The sequence below is a fragment of the Labrus bergylta genome, chromosome 12, assembly GCF_963930695.1.
Source record: "Labrus bergylta chromosome 12, fLabBer1.1, whole genome shotgun sequence".
Taxonomy (NCBI): domain Eukaryota; kingdom Metazoa; phylum Chordata; class Actinopteri; order Labriformes; family Labridae; genus Labrus; species Labrus bergylta.
The window spans coordinates 7294381-7317525 of record NC_089206.1 but is presented as its reverse complement, the minus strand read 5'-3'; the positions used below and the strand labels follow the sequence as shown (position 1 = coordinate 7317525).

The 23145-nt window shown below is 43.7% G+C and overlaps 1 protein-coding gene across 1 annotated transcript; it reads right to left on the bottom strand.

The window, feature by feature from the left end:
- Positions 1 to 259: 259 nt before the first annotated feature.
- nol4la (nucleolar protein 4-like a) lies at positions 260 to 22805 on the bottom strand. Its single transcript, XM_020637216.3, has 11 exons — positions 21726 to 22805; positions 11874 to 12029; positions 8793 to 8904; positions 7340 to 7449; positions 4470 to 4611; positions 3335 to 3627; positions 3016 to 3201; positions 2322 to 2510; positions 2102 to 2221; positions 1761 to 1950; positions 260 to 1023 (listed from the first exon to the last, which is right to left on the bottom strand). The coding sequence occupies exons 1-11, from the start codon at positions 22065 to 22067 to the stop codon at positions 806 to 808; spliced, it is 2058 nt and encodes a 685-aa protein (XP_020492872.1). The 5' UTR covers positions 22068 to 22805; the 3' UTR covers positions 260 to 805.
- Between the last annotated feature and the right edge of the window lie 340 nt (positions 22806 to 23145).

The window sequence follows — 23145 nt, the reverse complement described above, 5'->3', positions numbered from 1 at the left end:
GAAAATAAACTCACGTAGGATAATGAGTCTGTGCCTCTTCATCACCTCATGCCAAAACAATCTGGAAACCACTCCAACAGAGCAGGGCCGAGGTAAAGTTTTGACCACATCAATTGATTTCTTTGTAAGAATTTACAGGTGAAAACTGTTCAGTGTTGTCCTGTTTTTCTTTTGTTCTCTCTCATGGATTTGATTTTCTGCATCCTTCAGTATCTTTTTGAGGTGAACAGGTCAGTGGATTTAGCAGCGATTTCTGTCAGAAAACAACGCTCCAGGTTTTCCATGAAGCAGAAGTTAATTTGGAGAAAGGAGCCAATCAGATTGTGCCACTGTACAGCATATTTTACATCGTTAAAAAAAAAAGTAAGAACAAGGAGATAAGAAAGGCCTGCTGCTTTTTGACTCTTAATTTATCCAAAAGATCTACACAAATGAGCCAAATCTGGTGTTTTAGTCACAGCGAACACCTCTGAAACTCCCCTGCGTATCGATGCAGATCACTTTTTTTTTCACATTTATCATCACTTCCTGAGACGAATGGAGGTTGAGGTGTTAAGATGAACTGAATGGTGAATGAATGGCTACGGATAACAGGGCACTAAGGTCAAAGTGAACCGAATGCATAAAGAAACAGCCTGGGACACGTTCTTGCCCGTCAGAATACATATACATGTGGGAATAAGTAAAGGTATCATACCTAAAGGACCCACAGTGCACTGCAGTATCACTCGTGTTCTTTTTGTGTCTTTGAATGCAAGTCGGCCCCCAAATGTGTGACGGAGAGATGATTATCAGGCTTTAGGGCTCAGTTCTGCTGCAGGATCAGGTTTTCCAGCTCGTCTGCAGAGCGGAGCAGGAAGGCGGCTGACTCCCGGTATCCGGCGATGAGCTGCCTCACCGCTGTGACCTCGGGCGGGCTGAGCTGAGCCGAAGCTCCTCCACCGCCGCCGCCCTGACCGTGACTGTTGGAGCTGGCGGAGGTGGAGTTGGGAACAACGGACTTCATACTCAGATCTGTGGGACCTGCGGACACAATTATGAAGAAATATGTACATTAGGGAAAGGAAAGGAAACATCAGGAGTGCACAAAATAATGATAAAATGTGCTTAATCTGTACATTTCTTTATGCCACATATTAAACTATTTCTGGGCAAAAACACGTCAACTGGCAGAACGTTTTTTAGAAAAGAATCAAAGAGGATTTTAAAATCTAACAAAAAAAGAGATCCCTGAATGCTTATTTTTGCAGATCAGCCATTAAAGATAGAATATGTAGATTCTGCCGCCAGGGGGCTCTCAATATCAATATTTCAATAACAAAAGATGACGTTGAGGCTAGCGGGGAATCGCGGGAGTGCTCTTTGCTACTAACACAAATGACAAAAAAAAATGAACCTTATGTCCTTTAGTTCCTCTTTTGGTTTCTTGCCACATTGAGATGCAGATACAAAATGATGTGAGCATGCTAACACGTTCATAATATCGCTGGAAATACAGTACATTGGGTTTTAAAAGTTAAGGTAATGTCAACCCTCTAAATTCTAAGTTCAGCATTTTAGCATGCTCTTGTTGTTGGTTTTGCGTAAATTCAGCGTAGGGGAGAGACTGATGCGTTTCGTTTTTCAAAGTGTATGTTTTTAAACCCGGCTAGTGAACAATGGGAATAGCTGCACAAACATATCCGTCTTATCGTTGTTGGGATATTTGACTAAACATATTTGGTCTTGCTTGTGGCTCCAGATTAGGTCAAGCTCCTCACCGTTAGTTTGTGCAGCACCAGAGTTCTGCTGGTTGCTGCCGACTGTCCCATACCCTCGCAGGTTGTAGTTGAGGCCTCCGTTGGTGTAGAGCTGGTCTTGGGCAAAAGCTGCGCTGGAGATGGAGAACGCTGACGGAGCCACGGGGGCCGGGTCCCTCCCGTTGGGCTTGTCAACAGACGAGGGCTCATCCTACAGGAAATGAAATGTTTTCAGTTTGGGGGGTGGGGGGGGTATTCTAGTTTATGTTGTGCAGTTTGGTGTTAATGATGCGTAGCGTTATAAGCAGATTCCTGAATCCGTGCTGGGCAAATTCCAAAGCATCATCTGCCAAACTATTTACCGTCGCTGGGTAGACATCAAGCCGCATCCTCTTGGCAGCGTTTCTGGTTTCGCTCTCGCAGGCAGCAGCGAGGATGTTCTCAGCCATGGCAGAGGTGAGGTGAGGAGGTGTGGGTCGTATCTGGCCGAGGGGGAAGCGAGAGTTTTTGCACATTATGATTCTGAAACATTTTTTTTATTTTTTTATTAATGACTTAATCTTAAATTGGGGCACTTTGTACCTCAATACCGCCTTTTTTCATGCGGCGGCAGGATTTGAGGTAGGTGCGGATGCGCTTGCGGGAGCGCTCCTGGAACTCAGGGAACTGGCGGCTACAGGACTCGATGATGGCCTGGATCTTCTCCTTGGGCTGTTTGGAGATGGGCACCATGCGGTCCAGATTCTCATCCACGAACAGACGCACAAACATCTGACAGAGACAGGCAGAGGGGGAGGGGAGAGAGGGGATGTAGAGCAGAAAAATGAAGAGGGGGTGCGGAGTGTGGAGAGGGAGAGGGGTGTGAGAGGCGAAAACAAAAGAGAGGGAAGGGAAGGGGAGGCAGGGGATGGGGGAGCATTAGAGGAAGAGTGGGGGAGATAAAGAGGGAGGGGGAGGAGATAGAAACAGGAGATTGGAAATAGAGTCATTGCTCACATGCAGGACAATATTTTTTCAGTTTGCTTATTCACTCGTGTTTGCATTTTTGCAACTCTCCCGTTTTATTCATTTCCATTCAAATCAGAATCACACAGACTGTGGTTTCCATATGATGAACAGAGATGATTGAGTTCTTGCCTTTGTTGGCTTTTGATATGAGAATTTAAGTGAAAGTGAAATATCTCTGAATAATAACAGCACTCCTCCCGTCCTGGCCTGCATTGGATTCTCTCGATGTGAATGTAATGATACGGCATCAGTCAGACAGGTTACTTACATTGAAGGCTTTAAGTCTCTCGGGGTCCATCCCCTCAGCGTCATTGATCTTGTCACTGTCATCGTGGTCGTCATGATCGTCATCGTCGTCGTCGATTATCTGTGCCCGACCAGAGGTCAAGTCCTCAGCGCTCATGCTCAGTTCAGTTTTCACAGAGTCATAGCTTCCTGAGCTGTACGGAGGGGACTAAAGACACAGAAACACAAAAACGTCTTCATTACACATTGTGCAGGCTTCATTTCTTAACTGATTATTGAGAAAGACAACATTGTAACTTCATAAGAAACAAATATTTTTGGGTATTTCAGTCTATTCCTACCTTGTTGGCGAACTCTGTTTTGACGGGGTACTTCCGATTGGCTTCCGCCGGGTACGAGTTCGTCGGCGAGCTTCCTGCGGGCTGCAGTCTGTCGCTCAGATTGACCGGCTGCTGATCCTCTGAGGAGGACGAGGGCGAGGTGGTGCTGAAGTCCAGGGGAGCGCTGAGCCCGTTCTCTGTCACCTCCCCGTAAGGGGCCCCACCATCTGGGGGGTTCCCACCCACAGCCAGCACCTCCGGGGAGGTCAGGGCCGGCAGCCCGTTGGCACTGCCGCTCTCTGAGGAGTCGTCATCTGGGACGAGGAGGAGGAGGAGGAGGAGGAGGAGGAGAGGGTGAAGAAGCAGATACAGAGATGAGATTCAGCATTAATGTGAGTTTGTTTACTACTAAAGAGGGGATGTTGGAGCTCAGGGGGGTGGGACTTCCTGTCTCATGTTGGGTATTCGGGTCAACTGTCAGGATAAATGAAAGTTAGGGCAGAAGGAGGAATCTGGGGAGTTTATTAGCAAAGAGGAAGAGATGAGGATGAGGAGAGACTAGTGGGGGAAGGGCCACTTATGTATATATGTATTGAACTTATTGAACGAGGGCAGTAATCATCAGTCAACATATCAACAACAGGGCTCCGTGTAAATATGCCAGAATGTCCACTATCGCTTAATTTCCTCCACAGTCCTCAGGCGGCTTCTAACACCTCACAGGACAGCACACTACAAAGCTCACAGTTTACACACACATTTTATAACCACGTTTGTGGCCATGTGCCGGCTCTTCCTATTCCTGCACGTTTTCTGTGCACACCTGGAAAACTCCGATTTGCCCCTCTCGGTTGATAATAACAGATATACGACATTTTTCTAAAGTGCTACATAATCTGTGTAGGTTAACATCGGCCTTTGTCCTACTTCACTAAGCCTGCACCCAGAGAGAGAGGGGTGCACTGTGGATTGGGGCTGCGGCAGCGTGTCCACCCCCTGTAAGAGTGGATTTATTTGGATTAGTTCACTAAGAACGAAGCAAGCTGTTTCCTGTGTAACGCTGAACTGCTGCCGTCCTCTGTAAAGCGCGTACGTTCAAGAACCAAAACATAAACAACACAAGAACTCTGATAACCACACGGCCGTGATGTCTTACCGTCCTCTTCTTTCACGCTGGCTGCCGGGTTGCTGACTCTCTCCCCGTTAGGTGGGCTGGGCTCAGGCACTGGGGGCTGCTCAGCTGCGACCCATGTGGGCTCAGCGCTGTTCATGTCCTCGCTGCTCATCGAACTGTCATCCTGAGGGGAGCCGAAAGGGAAAGCAACATCAAAGTTTACATTATAACAAAGAGATACGGACACGGAGAAGGAAAAGAAGAGACCGTGTTTATGTGCCAGCTTCAGACTTTCCTACTATACATGGAAAGCCACATTTTTAGCTGTCATTGTTCTTTTTTTAAACCGCTGCCAATGCGAGTGCAAGGAAACAAATCCGTACAAAATAATTAAAAACACCAAGCAGTCACTTTCCAAAGTTATAATGATTTTAGCAGGGAATTCCCTCTTCATGCTCCAAAAGAAAGTCTTTCCTTTGTATGCTACAGTGGAGAACTATTTCCACAAGTCTCCGTTTAGCTTGAGCTGAATTAATTTAAGACAATATTTTTGCACCAAAGAAACACTGAAATAGTTTTGACTCTTAGAAGCAGTTTTAGACAGGACACAAAACCAAAACACACTCTATATCTTTATTCCTTAATGAGTGAAATTACACTTCAACTCTTCTGAAGTCTGGGAGGGGGAAAAAAAAGAAGAAAACAAGCGGAGGAGCCTCCCTGCTCAGTAATATGTTTCTTAAAGCGTTGCTATTTTTAGCTGTGTTACGTAGAGGCCCTAAAGATGCTTGTTGTAGCGTAACACCAGTGTGAGTAAACCACGGGGGTAAGGATTAGCAACAGAGAAACAGAATAATCTCACAAACTATTCAAAGAGCTTTGGCTTCAAACTATAGACATTACATCATCCGGCTGAAAGGCCCGTGAACACATTTCAGACCAACAGGCCATTTGAAATCATGCTAACATAAAGAGGCGCCTCCATTTGGCCTGCGTGCACGTCGTCGTGTGTCAGCTGGCAGAAGGGGGGCAAAAACTATGAGTGTGTGGTGGAAACAGAGCAGAAATACATCTTGTCATCTCATCATTCCCCCCACACGAGCACACAAATAGGCCTAAACTCCTGGGAATATGTCCGTCCCTCTGCAAGAGGGGTTTTGAGGAGGACCAAAATGCTCAGTGACAGCTCCATTAGGTACCAAGTGAGCGATGGAGCATTGAAGAGAGAGAGAGAGAGAGAGAGAGAGAGAGAGAGGGAGGGAGAGTCTCTAAATACAGTTTCTAAGTAGTTGGAAATGTAGCATCAATAATGATAAAGAAAAGAATTTCTTTAAAACGTTTCTTTCTTTTAAAAAAATGTTTATAAGAGGTCACCAAACATTTAGTTCAAACACTTAGTGTCCGTCCTCAGGTGTTTAAGGGTTCAAATTAAATCAACTTTATTGTCCCATCAGTTCAGACAACTTAAAACATAATCTAAAGTATTATTAACATCCCAAAGAATGGAGGTATGTTTGTAAAGAGCTACTGAACAACAAAAACACTCGACTTTTTAAATCATCTTTTTAACTTTTTTGGGTCATTTATGTGACAAAACATTGTAACATTTAGTGATTCTGGTCATTTAAAGAGCACAAACAGAAGATGCAGTCCTATATTTGATCGATTTGTAAGCCCAAAACAGTCTTACAAGACACTATACAAAGAGGCCACAAACCAAAAGTAGACACTGACCAATAATAATGCGATCAAAACAAAGCATCCTGACATTTCCTCCAAGCTAGACAAAAGTGTCCGGCTTTACAAGCACTGAAAGTTAAACAACTCATCATCAGTGCTCCACAACGTTTCAGGATTGTGAACGTACATTTAATTTAGCAAATGTTAAATTAACTCATCATAAAAGGGACAAATCAAAATAAATTTAGATTAATTCTCAACTAGTACAGACAGTCTGAGTTCGTGCAGGATGTTTTTAATATTTGCCGACTTCATGAGCTTTATAAGTGTTGGTTCTTTTTTAAATGCAATCCAAGTGACCAAACTTAGGAGCAAAAAGAAATTAAAAAACATTGAATGGGGTGGATCTCAGGCTTGTTTTCATCACCCCATATATGAAGTTTTTCTCTAAAGCCAAAGAGATAGATAGCTTGTAGAGTGAGTAGCAGCAAACTCATGCAGGCAGCATGTAAACAGCTGCTGCAACAGACCGGATACTCATTCTAAAACTCTGATCTGCTTTTAAAACAAACCGACCTAATCTGCTGATTTTGACCGTTCTCTAAACCGGTGCAGTAGATATCCTGTAACAAATCTCTACAAATGTCCTACAACAGTTTAACAACCCTCTGTGATGGTTAATAATTAAATAATGGCTCCTGCTCATTCTCAGTCTGCACACAGACGCGACAAACACTCTGAGCATTTGTTAATTTGTACTCACCCGTAAATCAGACCCCGGGTCATTGTTCCAGATAATCCTAATTATGTGCGAGTGAGGTCGACATTATCATCATCAAGGAGCGCTCCCTGCACTTTAGTGACAGTGCTTCCTGAGTGTTTCTGTCACAGCCACACATGGGAGGGGTCTATAAGTGACGTCAGCGTGCACAGAGGATTTACTAATCCTCATTTCACACAGAGCCCCTCCTCCAAACACGACTGGGATTGTTAAAAGTTAAAGGAGGGACGTCTTATTCTGCCTGCCCTAAGGTTTTTCCTAAAGCCTCAAAGAAAGAAGAAAATGAAATAAACAGAGGATTTGTGTTCAGCCAAAAGGTTTATAATTGTAGTTAAATAATAAGAGATCTCAACAGCTGATTTTCTCATTAGTCCATTAGGACCGTTTGTATCTATCCTCCAGCTTTGATTCACAAACAGTCATGGTGCACAAGCAGTAAAGAGACACTCACCCTCTCAGTGGCCGTCATGCACTGCAGTTTCATCTGCTTCAAGTAGGTGGCAGTCAGAGGCATGTTGTAATCAATGAGGTCCGGGACCAGAGAGGTGGGCCGGTCATTTTCTGACATGGGAAGAAAAAAACAACAACAAAACAATTACAAAATAGATATAAATGCTTCAATAATGATGATTCACACCAAGTAAAATAAAAGTAGGTCGATTATTTGGTACTTATACTTCCTTTGAGTATTACCACCAAACTTTCACATATACAAATTATTTTATAATAATACTGGTTATACTAAAATATGAGACATTTCAACTTTGATTCTTGAAGAACATTGTAGCCTATCTCTTAATCTAAATTTTGAAGAATGACAACATTATTTTGAATTTGTCAAATAATAATAAGTGATAAAAAGTTAACAGATACATGTTAACACACATCTTGAGTACCCGTTAATGTTTGAAATGGACACATACTGGAGTTTATAGGCAAGGAGAATTTATTTTCTTACTTTTCAGGCAAATTTAGATATATTTCTGTGATATTTTCAAGTGGAATTATTAGATGTCATTATGAAAAAAATACAAGAAAAGTGTGAGCCGTAAAGACCCAGAAGATATTTGTATCATGCCTGTGGGTTTTCATATGACTGGGTTAAGAAGCTATAAGTGATGCCATTTGTATTTTAATTACATCAAATCAAATACAGTTGTTTTAAGAGCAGCAGCTTTAACCTGTCCAGCAACCTCAGTTTGAAAACCTCAATAGCACCTGTTTCAAGAGTACAACTCAAGCTAGAAAGTACATCAGTAAATACAAATCCAACATAATAGATTTTAGTGGATTCTCTTCACTGAATGCCTTCGTAAAACTGTTCTGGAAGTAGTTTTTATGTGGTGAAATATCCTACCAAAGTTTGAAATCCAGGCAGAAGCGTTGACTGTATGAAGCACCTCAAATAAAACAATGTGGCTAAGAGCTGACTGCAGTACCAAAACTGACCACAAGAGGGAGCCTGTGATCATTTCTGTAGAATCCAAGAGATGTGGTCCTCTTGAGTCTTTGTTACATCATGCCGGTGATGGATACATACAGGATGTTTTATTTATGAGGGTTCGATTCAAAAACTCCAAAGTACAAACACCTAAGTTCACTTTTGCTCATAGTGAGTGTGAAACTGTTTTTGACATCAAGAATCCAACAACAACACCTCTGTGAAACATCTTCATAAATCTTATGATGAAATTATTCCTGAAAATCCAATAATTACTCCAGAAAAAAAGCAACAGTCCAGGTTGCTTTTAACCATCTCAGCATGCATTTCAACACAATAATTAACCCTCTCCTAAGCCAGAAGGATCTGAACACTTTAAAGGTTAAACTCAAAAATGGCGCATCAATTAATGATGCCTCCAGAATAAGCGAGACATCCACAGGTCGTATGTGTGTGGTTTTACCTTTGAACTCGGCTGTGCTGGGGTTGATGTGCATCCTCTTCTGACACTCTCCGCAGCTCATTAGGAAGCGAGTCACCGCCTCTCTGGGCAGGAAGGCGTAGGTCTCTGCTATCTGTGCCGAGGGAGAGAGCAGAGGAGACCGGGTTATGGCAACGGTGGAAAAAAAAAAATGGAAAAAAAGGAAAAAGAAAAAAGCAGAAGATTTGGCTCAGGCTGGGGCTGGAGCCAAACTTGGTGCAGGTGTTTTTGGGTCAGTGGTTATGTGTTATCTCGATGTGACATGAGGAGGTATCCTCCCTGTAGGTGCTCTTTTAAGCCTTCAGGTGGCCTAATTCCAGATGAAACCCTACAAATATTTCTAGAGATGTTCAGATTCCCTTTGCTTCTCACCAATACAACTTCTAATACCTTAACTTGAGTGTTGTACTTTAAAAAAAAAAACCTCTTTTACAATATTCAGTGTTAAGGTTTACCAGGCTGTTAATTGTTCCAAAACTATTTTAGATATGTATATGAATGCATGGACTCAGATCTGTTGACGTATGTATTATTAATTAACTTTTTTAAAGTGTCTGGGCTGGCTGAGAGTCATTAGCTCCCTTGGCACATGCATCACACCCTTCAAACTATCCGGAGAAACGTTATCTTGATGCATGTAATGAAACTGCTACGTCCTCTTTTTTGCTCTCCAGTATGTTCTTCTCCACACTGTCGTTTATACCGTGAATATGCTACACATATGTCATGTATGTGTATCACTGATATGAAGGGAAAAAAACTGACATCAAACTGTGGGACTCCATCTTGGATATGTTGTATGGTAAATATCACATTGTGACTTCAGCAGCATCCTTTTTGCTCCCCCCCCAGTTGACAAGAAAATTCACTAAAGGGCAACTTTAAAGAAGTCAGGAGAGGCTGTGCTGAAATCTTCTAGACATTTTCTGCAGTGCATGTGTGAAAGGGGCTGATGTGTTACAGTGCCATGTTGTTATGATCAGTGATAATTTACCTGCTGCAACCAGTCTATTTTTATTTCTTACGGGCTTAGTGATTCAAGTGTTGGATCCGGGCATTGACTGACATAATCGTTGATACCTGATACCCCTTTTTGTGCTGTACCGGCTGATACCAAACTACTCTATTTATTTGTTTTGATTTCCAAACACCAGAGTGATTTTTGTCGTCTTTATCCCTCCTCTCCCATCCCTCTCTCAGGTGCAGCTGACTCACGTCTCTACCTCTCCTTCATTCTTCCTCTTCTGTTTGTCTCCGCTGCGATGCCACCATCCCCTCCTCACCCCCTCTGGCGTTTCCCTGTAAAATGCGACCTTCACGTGACCATGGAGAGGCAGCAGGGGGGGGGAGCACCCCCACCGGCCCACAACCAACCAACCACCATCATAACCATCCCCAATGCCCGAACCTCCCCATCCCCTTTGCCCCTGACCCCCCCCCCCCTTCTCTACCCCTTATGCCCCCTTGAGGCAGCGAGAGAGGGAAAGGCCACCCAGAGGAACGTGCACCTCCCAGAAGGCCACAGTGACAGCTCCATATTATGCCCTGCCCCACTGATGCTGCCTCCTCAAAAGGGTACACTCTATGAGACGTGACAGGACCTCTCTACAGGGCAGGAGGAGCTTGATCTATTTTTATTTTTTTTCAATCCTGGGGGTTTGTGGGGAGGAGGGGTGCCAAAGTCCTGCCAACAACCCCCCCCCCCCCCCCCCCCCCCCACTAAACAAGGCACAGAAGCTGCATACAAAGACCCTTGTTGAGTCAGGACACCACACCCGACTACGAGCAGACCACACCTCATACAAGCTTTTGTTCTTCAAACATCTTGTGAGATGAAAAAAAAAAAAAACACAAGAACACTTTGTTTGCCTGGTGAAGGTGGATCGTTGTTCCCTTGGTAACTTATGATGCTAAAAATGAAACATTATGTTGTCAGGGATAAAAATTAAAGTCTATTGTCTCGCAGGAAAAGCTAATCATGATGGTCATGGGGTGTGTAACATGCCTTCAGTTGAGATGCTTTGAGGTTTGAGTCACTCAAAGGGAAACACACCTCACTCTAGATCCATCAAATACAATCAAACTGTGATTTTTTTTTAAACTCCAGTTGTGGAACAAATTTCACACAAAGGAAAATGAGAAGATTTCATCACGCTGTGTTTTGCAAACTTAAATTTATGAGGCGAGAGTCCACGTAACAAATCTATGTATTTTGTTATAATTGTTATATTTCTACTGAGAAATGTATCTGTTTTCTTTTTCTATTTTAATTTTTTGTTAAAAACATTCAAAATGTTTTACACGTGTGTGTGTGTTTGAACACAACTAAACCTAAACTTGCACATGGGGGAAAATGTTGCTGTGTGAAACAATGCTTTTTACTAAATACTAAAGCTAGCATGCTAAGATGCTCACAATGTTTAGCAGGTATTGAGTTAACCATTTTTCACCACTTTTACTATAATATAAGTGTTTGCCATCATGTTAACTTTTTTTTAAACACCTATGTCAGGACAGAGTTTGAATTTGTCTGAAGCTTCACTTTATAAACAATACCTGCAAAGCTAAGAATACTCCTATTAGCCTCATCAGCCTTGCTAGTTAGCAAATTCATGCTAAACCACCACAAAAAAACAGTAAACACTGGAACCTGTTGCTACATGTTGGTACTTTTGTTGTAAGCTGTTGATAGTATTTAAAGTCTTTTTTTTGAGCATGCTAATGTTAGCATTTCACAGAAATGCAAAGCTGCTTGCTCGTCTATGGTATAAAAGTGTACTATGCTATGTTTGCATGGATTTTTTTTCTTTGAAAAAGTAAGACAGATATTTTTAAACGCTGTCTTGGGGAGATTTTAAATAACAGGATGTGGGCAATACTTCCTGTGTCTTTGTTAGTATGTTTTTGTCCTGTCTTTGGTACAGATTCTGATGAAACAGCACAGATCAGAGGGTAATGTTGACTTCACTGTTAACATACTCCATATTGACAAGTATAAAGAGACAAAGATCTGTGTTGGCGGTGTTTGTTGCAGTGTTGAGCTACATTGTTGGATCTGCTCACCGCTTTATAGGTCTTCTTCTGTCCTGCATGTTTGGGCGCTCTGCCGGGGTCTGCACCCATCTCTACATGCATGGCATAAATGATGTCGAAGAAGTCTTCCACCACGGCTACACGCTTCAGGGAAGAGTTGTCCTGGGCTGAATTCCCATCTGAACACTGAAACAAAAAGAGAGAAGGGGGGCTTAGCTTAATGTCCCACCTCGGTTACACAGAGAAAACATGTTTGTGTCATCTTCAGCAGAGGAAATTTCGTAGCTGCAGATGGAGATTCCTGCAAACATGTGACGTGAGACAGATCTTTTAGGCACATGAGTCATGGATCATATGGAAACATACACACCGCACAAGGTTTCCAAATCATCACTTAATTCAAAGAAAAATTAGCTTTCTGTCCAGCCGTCACTCAGTCTTTAAATATATGTCTCAGGTGGAGAAGTCTCGGCCCGGCTCGGTCTCCAACCATCACCTCACATCTGCAATGTTTAAAAATAACACCACAGACACAGTGCAGGCCCAACACTCCCCCCTACCCCCACCTCTATACGCTGCTGACCCTGTCACCATAGAAACTGCCACTGATTTCTCCCGGGCAGGTGTGCTGGGCAAGGGGTCATGTGACACGGCGTACAAGTGGGATCGCTAGGACAACAGCCTCCATCCACAACACCACATGGGGCTTTCCTACCATTTTTGCATCCATCTTTTTTCTCCAAGTAGTTCCTTCTTTATAAAAACATTAACACTACCATCAGTTTTTGTTTTCAGTTTCCTGCACCTGCTGATATTTGAAAGTGCCTCTGCAAACTTATAATGGAAAAAAAAAAAGGATTTAGGTAATTCATTTTTTTCACCTCTTCCATGCAGATATGACACCGGCTCTGACATTTACTGGAGATGGTGTTTGAGTTGGGGTGTGATCTTTCTCTTGTTTGAGTGAGAGGAGGGTCCCAAGATCAAAAAAGTTGTCCCCCTGGCATTGAGAAATCACACACCCCTCCTCCCTCCTTTTCTTCTTCATGACATTTCTGCACTGTTCCTGGGATCTGACATTTGAATTTCTCTTGTTTTCCCCCCACATGCTCCCTCTCTCCTGCTTCCCTGCATGTCTTCATCCCGTACCTCCGTCCCGTCTTTCTTTCTTTCCTTCCTGCCTTCCTCTAACCCCCCCCCCCTCCTCCTTTTCTCTCTCCTTGCTCCTGCTCTCCCAAGTGCGAGGTAATGATCGTTGCCATGGCAACTAAAACCAGCTCACAGAGCGGGTTTGTTTTAATCCGGCCCTCTCTCCCTCTCTTTCTCCCTCTCCTCTCTCTCTCTCCATTCATCCTCTCTCTCCTGTCAGCGGGCTAAATGTAATGATAATAAATGAAATAATAGTGATCTTTCACCTCATCATCACAGCTGTAATCTATCGCACCCCCAGTGACATCATCACCACCTCTGCTGCTGCTGCTGCTGCTGCTGCTGCTGCTGCTGTTGGGACAATGGTGTCAGGTCCATTCACGCTGGATTTAGATAATCTCATACAACTGTGGGGTGTGCAGTGCAGTCACACCGCTGCTGCATCCTCCGCTGAATTCAACCCCAACATAATATCCAAACACACACAAAATATTCTGCAGGGAGTGCATTCTCCCACCTCAAGGAAACCCTCATGTTTTTAACCCAGCAGTGTTCAACCTGGAGGTAGGGCTGCAGCTATTCATTTTTTCTTACAGATTTTTTTTTCTGAATCGATATCAGAAAAACGTCACATTCAATCTCATAACTGCTTGTTTAGAGAAAAATAGTTCTCCGTAATCTGACTTTCAGCTCCAATGCAAACTTTCTCAACTTTTGTGAACTTGTATAATTAAGTTAACAAATAATTAGGAATGAGGATATTTGGCTCCAACAAGTTATTTTTAGTGTGCATATTTCTAGCCTTAAAATAACAAAACCCTAACCCTGTAAAAAGTATTTAACCCCAACACAATTTAACAAATAAAGACATAAGCTTTAGAGAAAAAAAACTGTTTTAAGAACCAGTCTGTATATATATTTATTTCTGCTTTAAAAATTGATATTTTGATATTGGACCTAATGGGATTTGTTTGCTTTTGGAGCCAGCCTCAAGTGGACACTCCAGGAACTGCAGTAGTTTTGCACTACCACATTGGCTTCATCTTTTGAATCTTTAAACATCAGAGTTTGCTGCTTGGGTTCTAGCAGAGAGTTTAATGCATGTCAAAGCTAGCAAAATGACAGCTTTCAGAGTTTTTCCCACCATTTTAAGATTTTTTTTTGAAGTTTGACATTAAATGTTGAGATATCAGACTCAGGATTGGGGAGAAAAATGGAATTGTAACATCTCTATTGCTTCACACAACACTTTGTGGGAGATTTCAAGGCCAGTATATAGTTTATTAAAATAATAACATGTAGACTACACTAAAATTGTAATTGGTTTAATTTAGTGCGTAAATTTGGACATAGCAAAACAAAAACAGACATAAATACAAACCTACAGCTTCAAGACACTGAAACAAAGGAACAGTTTGCATTTTTGCTTTCAAAATGACTCTAATGAGGGATAAAGGAGCCAAAAAAAAAGCTGATTGATATAAAAATCAATTAATTATTCTCCTCTATTGTGTTCTACAACTCCTCAAGTGAAAACTTTGAGGGATGGCAGCATTTCTTCCAACGTCCCACCTTCCACCTGAGGCCTTCTTGAGCTCCTCAGCACAGATAAGCTCTTTACTTTCCAAACACAACTCAACAGGGAGTTAAATATTCACCCCCAAAACACCACATGCTCCGAGTGTGTGTGTGTGTGTGTGTGTGTGTGTGTGTGTTTGTGTGTGCCTTGTGTGTTTAAGTGCACTACATGTCTACCGGGCAGAGCTTGTATAGCTGAAGCATCTCGGAGGAGAACAGCTGTTGAACTGCGCGTTACATATTTGGTCTCATCAGCTGCAGCGTGTCATTTTAAAGAGCAAAAGGAGACATGTCAGCATCCCTAATCGGCAACAACACAGAAAACTCTCTCCTTTCCTCCTCCTTCTTGTCCTCCTTTCCTCCTTCTCTCTATCTTTTTAATCCTGGAGGACTTTGCTCTCCCCTGCCACTGTACAACCAGCCCCCATCCCCTGTGTGCTCTCCCTGTCCCGCACCAAACCGCTCTGTTGCTAGGAGACTGGAGGGGTTGAGTCGGCTGCCCCCACCCCCGCTGGCAGTCTCACACACACACACCGAAACACACACAGACACACAGTGTAGCAGAGAGTCGCTGAGGGGAGAGAGGAGCAGTCCTGCACACAGGCAGGTCATAAGGAGGAGGGGGTTCATGGGAGAAGCAGCTGGGTCACAAAGACAGGCCGGCGAAGATGGAAAAAGATGCATCCTGCAAGAAATCACCACTGATGGAGAAATATTTGTCCAAAATTTCAATATAGCTTTGCACGTTACTGTAAAAGTCAAAGGTGCAACGTACAAGAAGATGGTGTGCATTTTTTTTTTTTTTTTGGAAGGTGGCTGCACATAAGTAGCTTAAGTTGTGCCAGGATATTTTATGTGTGTGCATGTGTGTGCGCAGCGGCAACTGTGGCTGTGTCAACAGTACTCATGACTCAGATTATCTCACTGCAGATGTGACAACAGGTCATCTTTTAAAGCCCCATCTCCCCTCTGTAAATCTATCAACTGGCTAATGGACACATAAATGGGGCAATCCCTGTGTCTTGAGTGTATGTGTGTGTGTGAAAGAGTGTGCGTGTGTGTGAGTGTGTGTGTGTGTGCGCGTGCTCCAAGGGGAAGACAGCGACAAAAGAAAAACTGGGATGAGAAAGACTATTACCTCCAGTGTCCCCATTCTTTTAAATAAAATCCATCCCCTCCTATTTCTTCTCTTTTCATGATCATCCTCCTCTCTGCCTCAATTATAAAACCCTGTCATTAAACCCACATTAGGTGCTCTGAGCTCTTCCTCTCTGTCCCATGTCCCTTAATGTGTGTGTGTGTGTGTGTGTGTGTGTGTGTGCGTGTGTCGTCTCTCTGCTGCTCCCCATGATGAGCTTTATTTGATAGAGTGTGTGACATCCCCAATATCCCACCGAGCCGGAGACACAGACGGTCCCAGTGGCCCGGCGGCCTAGCACTGTTGACGTTCCAGTCACTGACTCAAATGACAGGGTAAATGACACACACACACACACACACACACACACACACACACACACACACACACACACATAAAACACACAAGGACTCGCACATACATCATCACGTCCTAGAGTCCATTTTGCCATTTTCAGGCTATTATCATACTGTCCCACTTCGTTAAACGTCGGCCTCGGAAAGGTATTAAAAATTACTGTAGTGGTGTGGTAGGAAGATTATCATAGTCTTAAAGAGTCTGCGTGTGTGCGTGTGTGCGTGTGTGCGTGTGTGCGTGTGTGCACAGCAGCAGAACTCAGACTATCTCCCACACAGGGGGGAGGCCCCCGGGCCAGTTAAAAATGGTGTTAATTTCTCCTCCTATGGGAAAGCAAAGAACGGTCTCTCCATGGCAACAGAGAGGGTGCTGAAGGGAGGAAACACAGAGCATGCGATCAGCGACCCCCTCTTTCAACGAGCACACACACACACAATTATGCACAAAACTACCACATGCATGCAATTTGGCGGATTTCATCACCCGTTTATAAGAAATGAACACACATTGACTCAAACTAATTTCTTTATGAGTTTCCGTTTGACTCTCGTTTAACAAAGATTTGTGCTCTGGGATCAAACACACACACACACACACACGCACACATCTCCACCTTTACACACTTGATGAACGTGTCAATTACAGCCAAACACACACACACGCACACACACGCGCACACACACACACACAGGTAAATTCTTGTCCGGACTGGTGAGTATTTGCAGTTTTAACCCATGAGTGTGAGCACATGTTTGGCTCAGTGCAGGAGGGGGGTGGTTGAACAAAATAATAACCCAAACAGGACAAAAAGCAGGAAGCTCCACTGTGCTTTAGTAGCATTAATGCAAATGTAGCAGAATAATAGGGCCCGTATTCTTTTGACTCTGTGGCCCTTCCACCCAAGAGGAGCTCTCAGGGGAAATGTGGACTAATTAATCAGATAATAATGATGATGTTCCTCTTCCCAGCTGACCGTGACACACAAACATTAAGGTCCCATTTTACCAAAAAAGCAGAGTATAAAGGGTACTTTGTGATTTCTGTCAGAGGAGAGGACGTCCTGAGTCAAACCTGTGTTTAGAAGAATGAAAGCACAATTGAATCCTCTATTTCTTCAGCAGTCATGTTTCATGTGTTTCTGTCCTGTCACTTTAAGGCTGCAACTAACCATTATATTCATCATTAATTTATCTGCCAATTATAGTCATTAATCAATTATTCATTCTGTTGATAAATATCAGAATACACAGCGAGAAAAAAACGTGGTTTCATCTCAGAAATTCTAATTTGATATGATGAACAGTCAAAAGTCAAAGAATCCAGTTCACTATCATACTGTACAAGGCGAAGAAAAGAATCGAATGCTCACATTTAGGATGCTGGAACGATTCATTTTGCTGGGAGAAAAATGCCTCAAATGATTGTGAAATCTACAAAATAGTTGACAATGGAGCCGCAATAAAAGTTGATGGATCATAAATCGAAAATAATCTACATTTATTATGATTAACTTTACAATGTTTTGAGTATGTTTTATTACATTTCTTTGGTTCTGCTCTACAAGAGATTGATTCTTTCTTGTACCATCAGTCCTCTATGATCGTCAAATAAATATCTTTGCATGCTGTCAAGCTCTGAACTAAAATCTGCTATCATCATATGCAGAAGCCTCTGGTGCTCAGACAGTATTTATGAGCATACATAACAGATAACCGATATCCAGAATGAGACTTCCTTTTTTAGTTCTCTGGTCATTGTTCACAGTCTGACAAGCAATTTGCATTGCAAGAATAGAGAAACGACAATCCACAACTGGACTATTAAGTGTGTTCATACTTCCATGTTGTTTGTTTAAGGAGATTAGAAAAAGCAAAGTCATCAGTTGACGATAGCTCACGGCTTCCAGGATTTCCTCCTTTCCTTTTTTTAACAGAAATATTTTCTTCTATTGCTCCATGTATTATCATCCATCTATCCGTACTATTTTTATGATTTTTTTGATTGATTTTACACATGCTCTCCTGAAAAGTTCTAGAAATGGCTGATAGAAAATTAGAGACCGAGCTATGGTGACAGTTAGTGCCTTTACATGTATATATCAATGCTCTCTGTTATTGGACGTATTGACAGTATTAAGGAATGAGCGGTTAATACATACTGGAGGGCAGAAAATATAAAACAGTATAAACGTCACCCCCCCCCCCCCCCTCAAACTTGCCTGCTGTGAATTTTCTTGAACATTACCTGCTGCGTTTACTGAGGCAGAAGTTTTAACGATCCTGATAAAATCAGAGGGAAATTGAGTTTGTGTTCACACATGCAGCTCACCCGTTAAAGTTCCGGAAAATTGAGGAAGTTTTGTGCATGTGTGAATAGGGTTATACACACTGTTTTCCTTTTCCAAATGTGATTGGTCAAAACTACAGAGAACAAACAAAAACCAGAAATCTTCCCATAAATATTTTCTGTCTCCTACAGATGTTGCATTCAAATGCTAAGATCAACTTTGAGAAATTAAGTTCTTGCTAGTTGACTTTGGAACCTTAAATTTCAGCTTTAAGATACGTATTGAATTTTGGTCTAATGGTATGTAAATATTAGTTGTTTTTTTTACCAATCAGTGGAGTTGAAATATAAACCTTTGCACAAGCTGATGTGGATGCAGTAGCACCTGCTGCATGGTTGAATCCACTCTCACTTTTTAGGCATCATATGAAATGAACTGTTACATGTATATATATATATCTATACATAAATGTGTATGTGAGAGCACCAAGTCCACCAAACTCTGTTGGGAGAAAGGAACAGAGATATTTACAGATTTCAGTTGGCATGGTAACAAAAAGCAACAGCCCACAGTACTTCAATTTTTTTCAGTACAATGCTCATGTCAGCCAAGGGGAAACACACTGGGCGTTTAAGCGTCTCTTTAAAAAAAATGGGATGCACTCGTCAAAGGGAAGACTTGTGTTCGATTCTGAGTCTGTTTGTGGTGCTGCTTTCCTCCTCCTCTGTGGTGTCCTCTAATCAGGACATAATGAAGGCTAAACGAGGCAGCATCTCCAACACTGAGGGCTGCTGGATTCTCTGAGCAGCAGAAAAAAGAGGGCGAGACAACACGAGCGGGAGGACTGAAAAACATAAACGGAAAACAAATCTCTGTACTGCTTGAAAAAAAGATCGACACTGAGTCAGTGTGTCTGTGCCCTGCCTGTCTGTCCCGTCACACACTGAAGCCGCCTTGTGTGCTTTACTGACACACAGAAGAGACCTTCTCTGTCTGCACATCATCCTCCATCCACTCCTCCCCCACCCAGCCGCCCGGCATTTAGCCCCCTGCCTGCCCCCGTACACAAACTTGGCACACCCTGGGAGCAGCTGCAGGAGGATCCAATGCTTCAGAGACACGCCCCCCCCCCCCCCCCCCACCCTGCAGCCGCTCGAGGAGCCACTGACCATTATATGTGTATGTCTGCCCGTGTGTGTGTCACTTCTCCACTGGCCCAGGACGGCCTATTTATAAAACCTGTGATAGTGAATCTTGCTTTCTAATAGTCACATGCATATAGTTTGATTTGTTTCCTCTGACTCATCATTAGAAGCTGCTTGTGTTGCCTGATTATTTGTTTGTTGTTTAAATTTCCCAAGTGGAGCTGAGTCAAGGGGAGGTTCCCCCCCCCCACCCCAAGCTACAAAGTGAGTGTGCACTCCTCTGCGATAAACAAATTAGACTTTTTCAGCCTCTCTGATGGTTCAATCAGACCTCGGAGAATAATTTTAGTTTATTTCTTAGAGATAAATAAAACTAACTGGAGACAAAAGAACACCTAAGACGTTAAATTCAGAAATCAATGACAACAAATGCAGAAAAAAGCTAATCAACAAAGCGTTCAGGCAGCATCTGCACCTGCAGACACACATCACACCTGCCCTCTTGCCCAGAGGGAAACCTAATATTGAGTAGAGATTAGAGGAGTTTTGTAAAGGCTCAGGGCCTGAATCTAAATTGAGTATTCACACAGGTACAGCACCTGTGGAGGGATCAGCGCTATTCAACCTAAATCAAAGGATTTCATCTGCAATCGGTGCCAAAAACTCCTCCAGTTAGTTATAAACAAAAAAAGGGTCTCCACTCTTTAAGGGTCCAGAGAGACTCTATCCCAGCAAGGCGGTGAGCCGGGTGGGGGTGGGGGTGGGGGGTGGGTGGGGGGGTTATTCCCTGAAGGCACTTCTTTAAAATGGTGGTTTTCTCCCCACTGTCACAGCAGGCTCTGTACACTGTGGACACCCGTGCACAGAGACAGCTACTGGTTGCACTGCTGACAGTTCACCATGTTCATGTTTATCTTCACAAACCGTTAAAAAAAAAGCAGAGTGTGTGGTTTAACCCTCAATGCACCTGCAGCTGAGTGACGTTCAGCGGCTCGTGCGGTCACCTCACTTCCATCACCCCCCCCCCCCCCACCCAGATACATGCAGAAGTGAAGTCTGAGCTCCAACTGTGGGCGTATGTCGCTATCAGTCCCGTGCAAACCCTTTTGTTTCCGCCACAGCCCCTCACGTGGTCACCAATTACGCACAGCTGCTTCCTCCCTCATCAAATGTAGAAAATCGTTTTGAGATATTTATCTTGCAAAAACAGATTTAAAAGAGCTCATAGGGCTTAATGTCTGAAGGTGCACAATGAAATGCGGCAGAGGCAGACTATCCTGGACCACACAGGTGTTGCCAGAGCAACCATCAGCGAGTGCCTGCGAGCCGATCCGCATCCCGCCCAGGACAATGAAAAGTGGGGTGCGAACACTAAGACTCAGACTGTCTGACACACAATCATATTCTCAATTAAAACACGGATATTTGAGTATTTTTAGACCCTTTGTGTTGTATCTCAAGGAAAGACAAATGATTCTTGTCGACGCACGGACACGCTCCGTTTTGCTCGGTTCAGATGGGACAGTGAGGGCGCGTGCCCTTTGACAAATTCGCTTACAATCAATCCTGCTGATCCCACCACAGACAGGAGGGCCTGCCGCCGTCTTTGTTGGCGTTAATAGACCGAGGTCCATCAAAGAGCACGCGGGAGTAGCCTGACATACCCGACCCACCACGAACATGCCGTTGCATCCACGTGCGCGCGCACAGCATCACCATATCGGTCTCCACGAGACCTGAACAGTATACTGTTCAAACTAAATGTTGTCAATAGTCAATTATCTCATGTTTTGCGGCCGGCCGCGTGCCGCTGACAGGACTTCAACCTCACTGGCGAGATGTCTGATCATGATAGTCTACCTTTTACAATCGCGATTGCCAGGAGGCACCGGCGTTGCTATGGCAGCAAGGGATGAGAGTAGGGCTGCTCGGGGTTGGGATGTGGACAAAGTGAAGCTTTATGAGGAGAGTCGAGGGCGAGCCGGGACCACAAAACATTCATAAGTTATTGTTGTAATTCACGTGACTGATGCGTGTGCGAGCTGAGATAATGAGAGAACTTATAGGCGGTAACGGGACATCTCATGCGCGTGAACTTCACGCACGTTCTGTCTCTCTCACACACACACACACACACACACACACACACACACACACACACACACACACACACACACACACACACACACACACACACACATACATACATATGCACGCAGACACTTTACCGTTGACTTGACCGGGACATATAGCACGGGTTTCCCTGGAGCTCCTTTCTTGTTGTGCTCTCCTAACACGTTGGTCCCGACCTGAAATCCTTTGGACTTCACCCAGAATTTGAATTTGGCGTTAATGTGGCTGTTGTCGATATACACGCCGTCCGTCTCGTCGTTCTGCAACAGTGTCTGCATGATTTTGTTGTATTTTCTCCGGGTGACGGTCTTTGTTTTACCGGAGTCTCCATAAGTCCGGAGACACCAGTCCTGAAATTCACTGAACATCTCCGCCTCCAACACGACCGGGCTCCGGCTCCTTTTGGTCGCATCCACGCACGCCTTTTTCGTTGCCATCGCTCCCTCTCCCCCACTCTTGCTCTCCCCCACTCTTGCTCTCGCTCTCTCTCTCTCTCTCTCTCTCTCCTTCTCTCTCTCTGCCTCTCTCTCTGTTTAAATAGCCCAGGCTAATAAAGAAAATACTTGAACGGGCTGATTCGCCTCCGCTGGTCCCCGCTGTCCCGCGTCCTGGATATTTTCTGGTTCTGGTTCTGGGACGCTGCCTCTCCGTGATGCTTTCCCCCAGCCGAAGTGACCCGGACGGCAGCACACCTGTTTGCAGAGGAGCAGTGCTGTCCCGAACCGCAGCGCTGAAAAATGTCACTTCCTCACATCCTCAGCTGAGGAGCAGAGAGGGGGGCTGTCCTACAGTACGCCGAGCGGGTATCTCCCACCTGTGCGTAAAAGGGTAGAGGAAAAAAAAAAAACACACAGTCCTCGCTAAACAACAAAGAACAGACAAAAGCGTGGAAACAAACGTCGCTCTCAGTTCCGACCGACCTACTTTCCAACAGTATACACTATTTTCAGATGCAGGTTGCTCAACCCTTTAAAAAAAAAGGCTCACAATGAGCTCCAGCACAGCCACATATCCGATCAACATGCGCCACCTGGGATTGTTTCTGCTCCTCACACCTGTTTGAATGTGATCCGCACCGCACTCACTCTGTCTGTGCGTATCCCATAAAAACACACAAAGCACATCTGCATCATTACAGTCTTAATTTACAGCAGAGCGTGCGCTTTGCAAGTAGCAGCCGTAGAGAGAAAATGTCCGATTTGGAGACGTGGAGGGTGAGAGAGGGTGGGGGCAGAAATTTGTTTGATGCTGTCTGAAGAAAATGCTAGAAAAACACGGACAACAGTTTCCCCCTTTACCACGCAACACTTTGTTTTTACCCTTTTCTATTTTTTCCTTTTTAAAATGATGATGTGTCCCATTGATTAACCTTATGTTGGTAATGTATAACCTAGTTAGTCTCATGAGACAAATAAAAGATATCTTCAAAATAAGATATCCTCAAAGACATTTCTACTATGTCTTCCTGCTGTTATCTAATCCTGTAGCTCAGATTCATTTTGTTTAAAGGGAAAC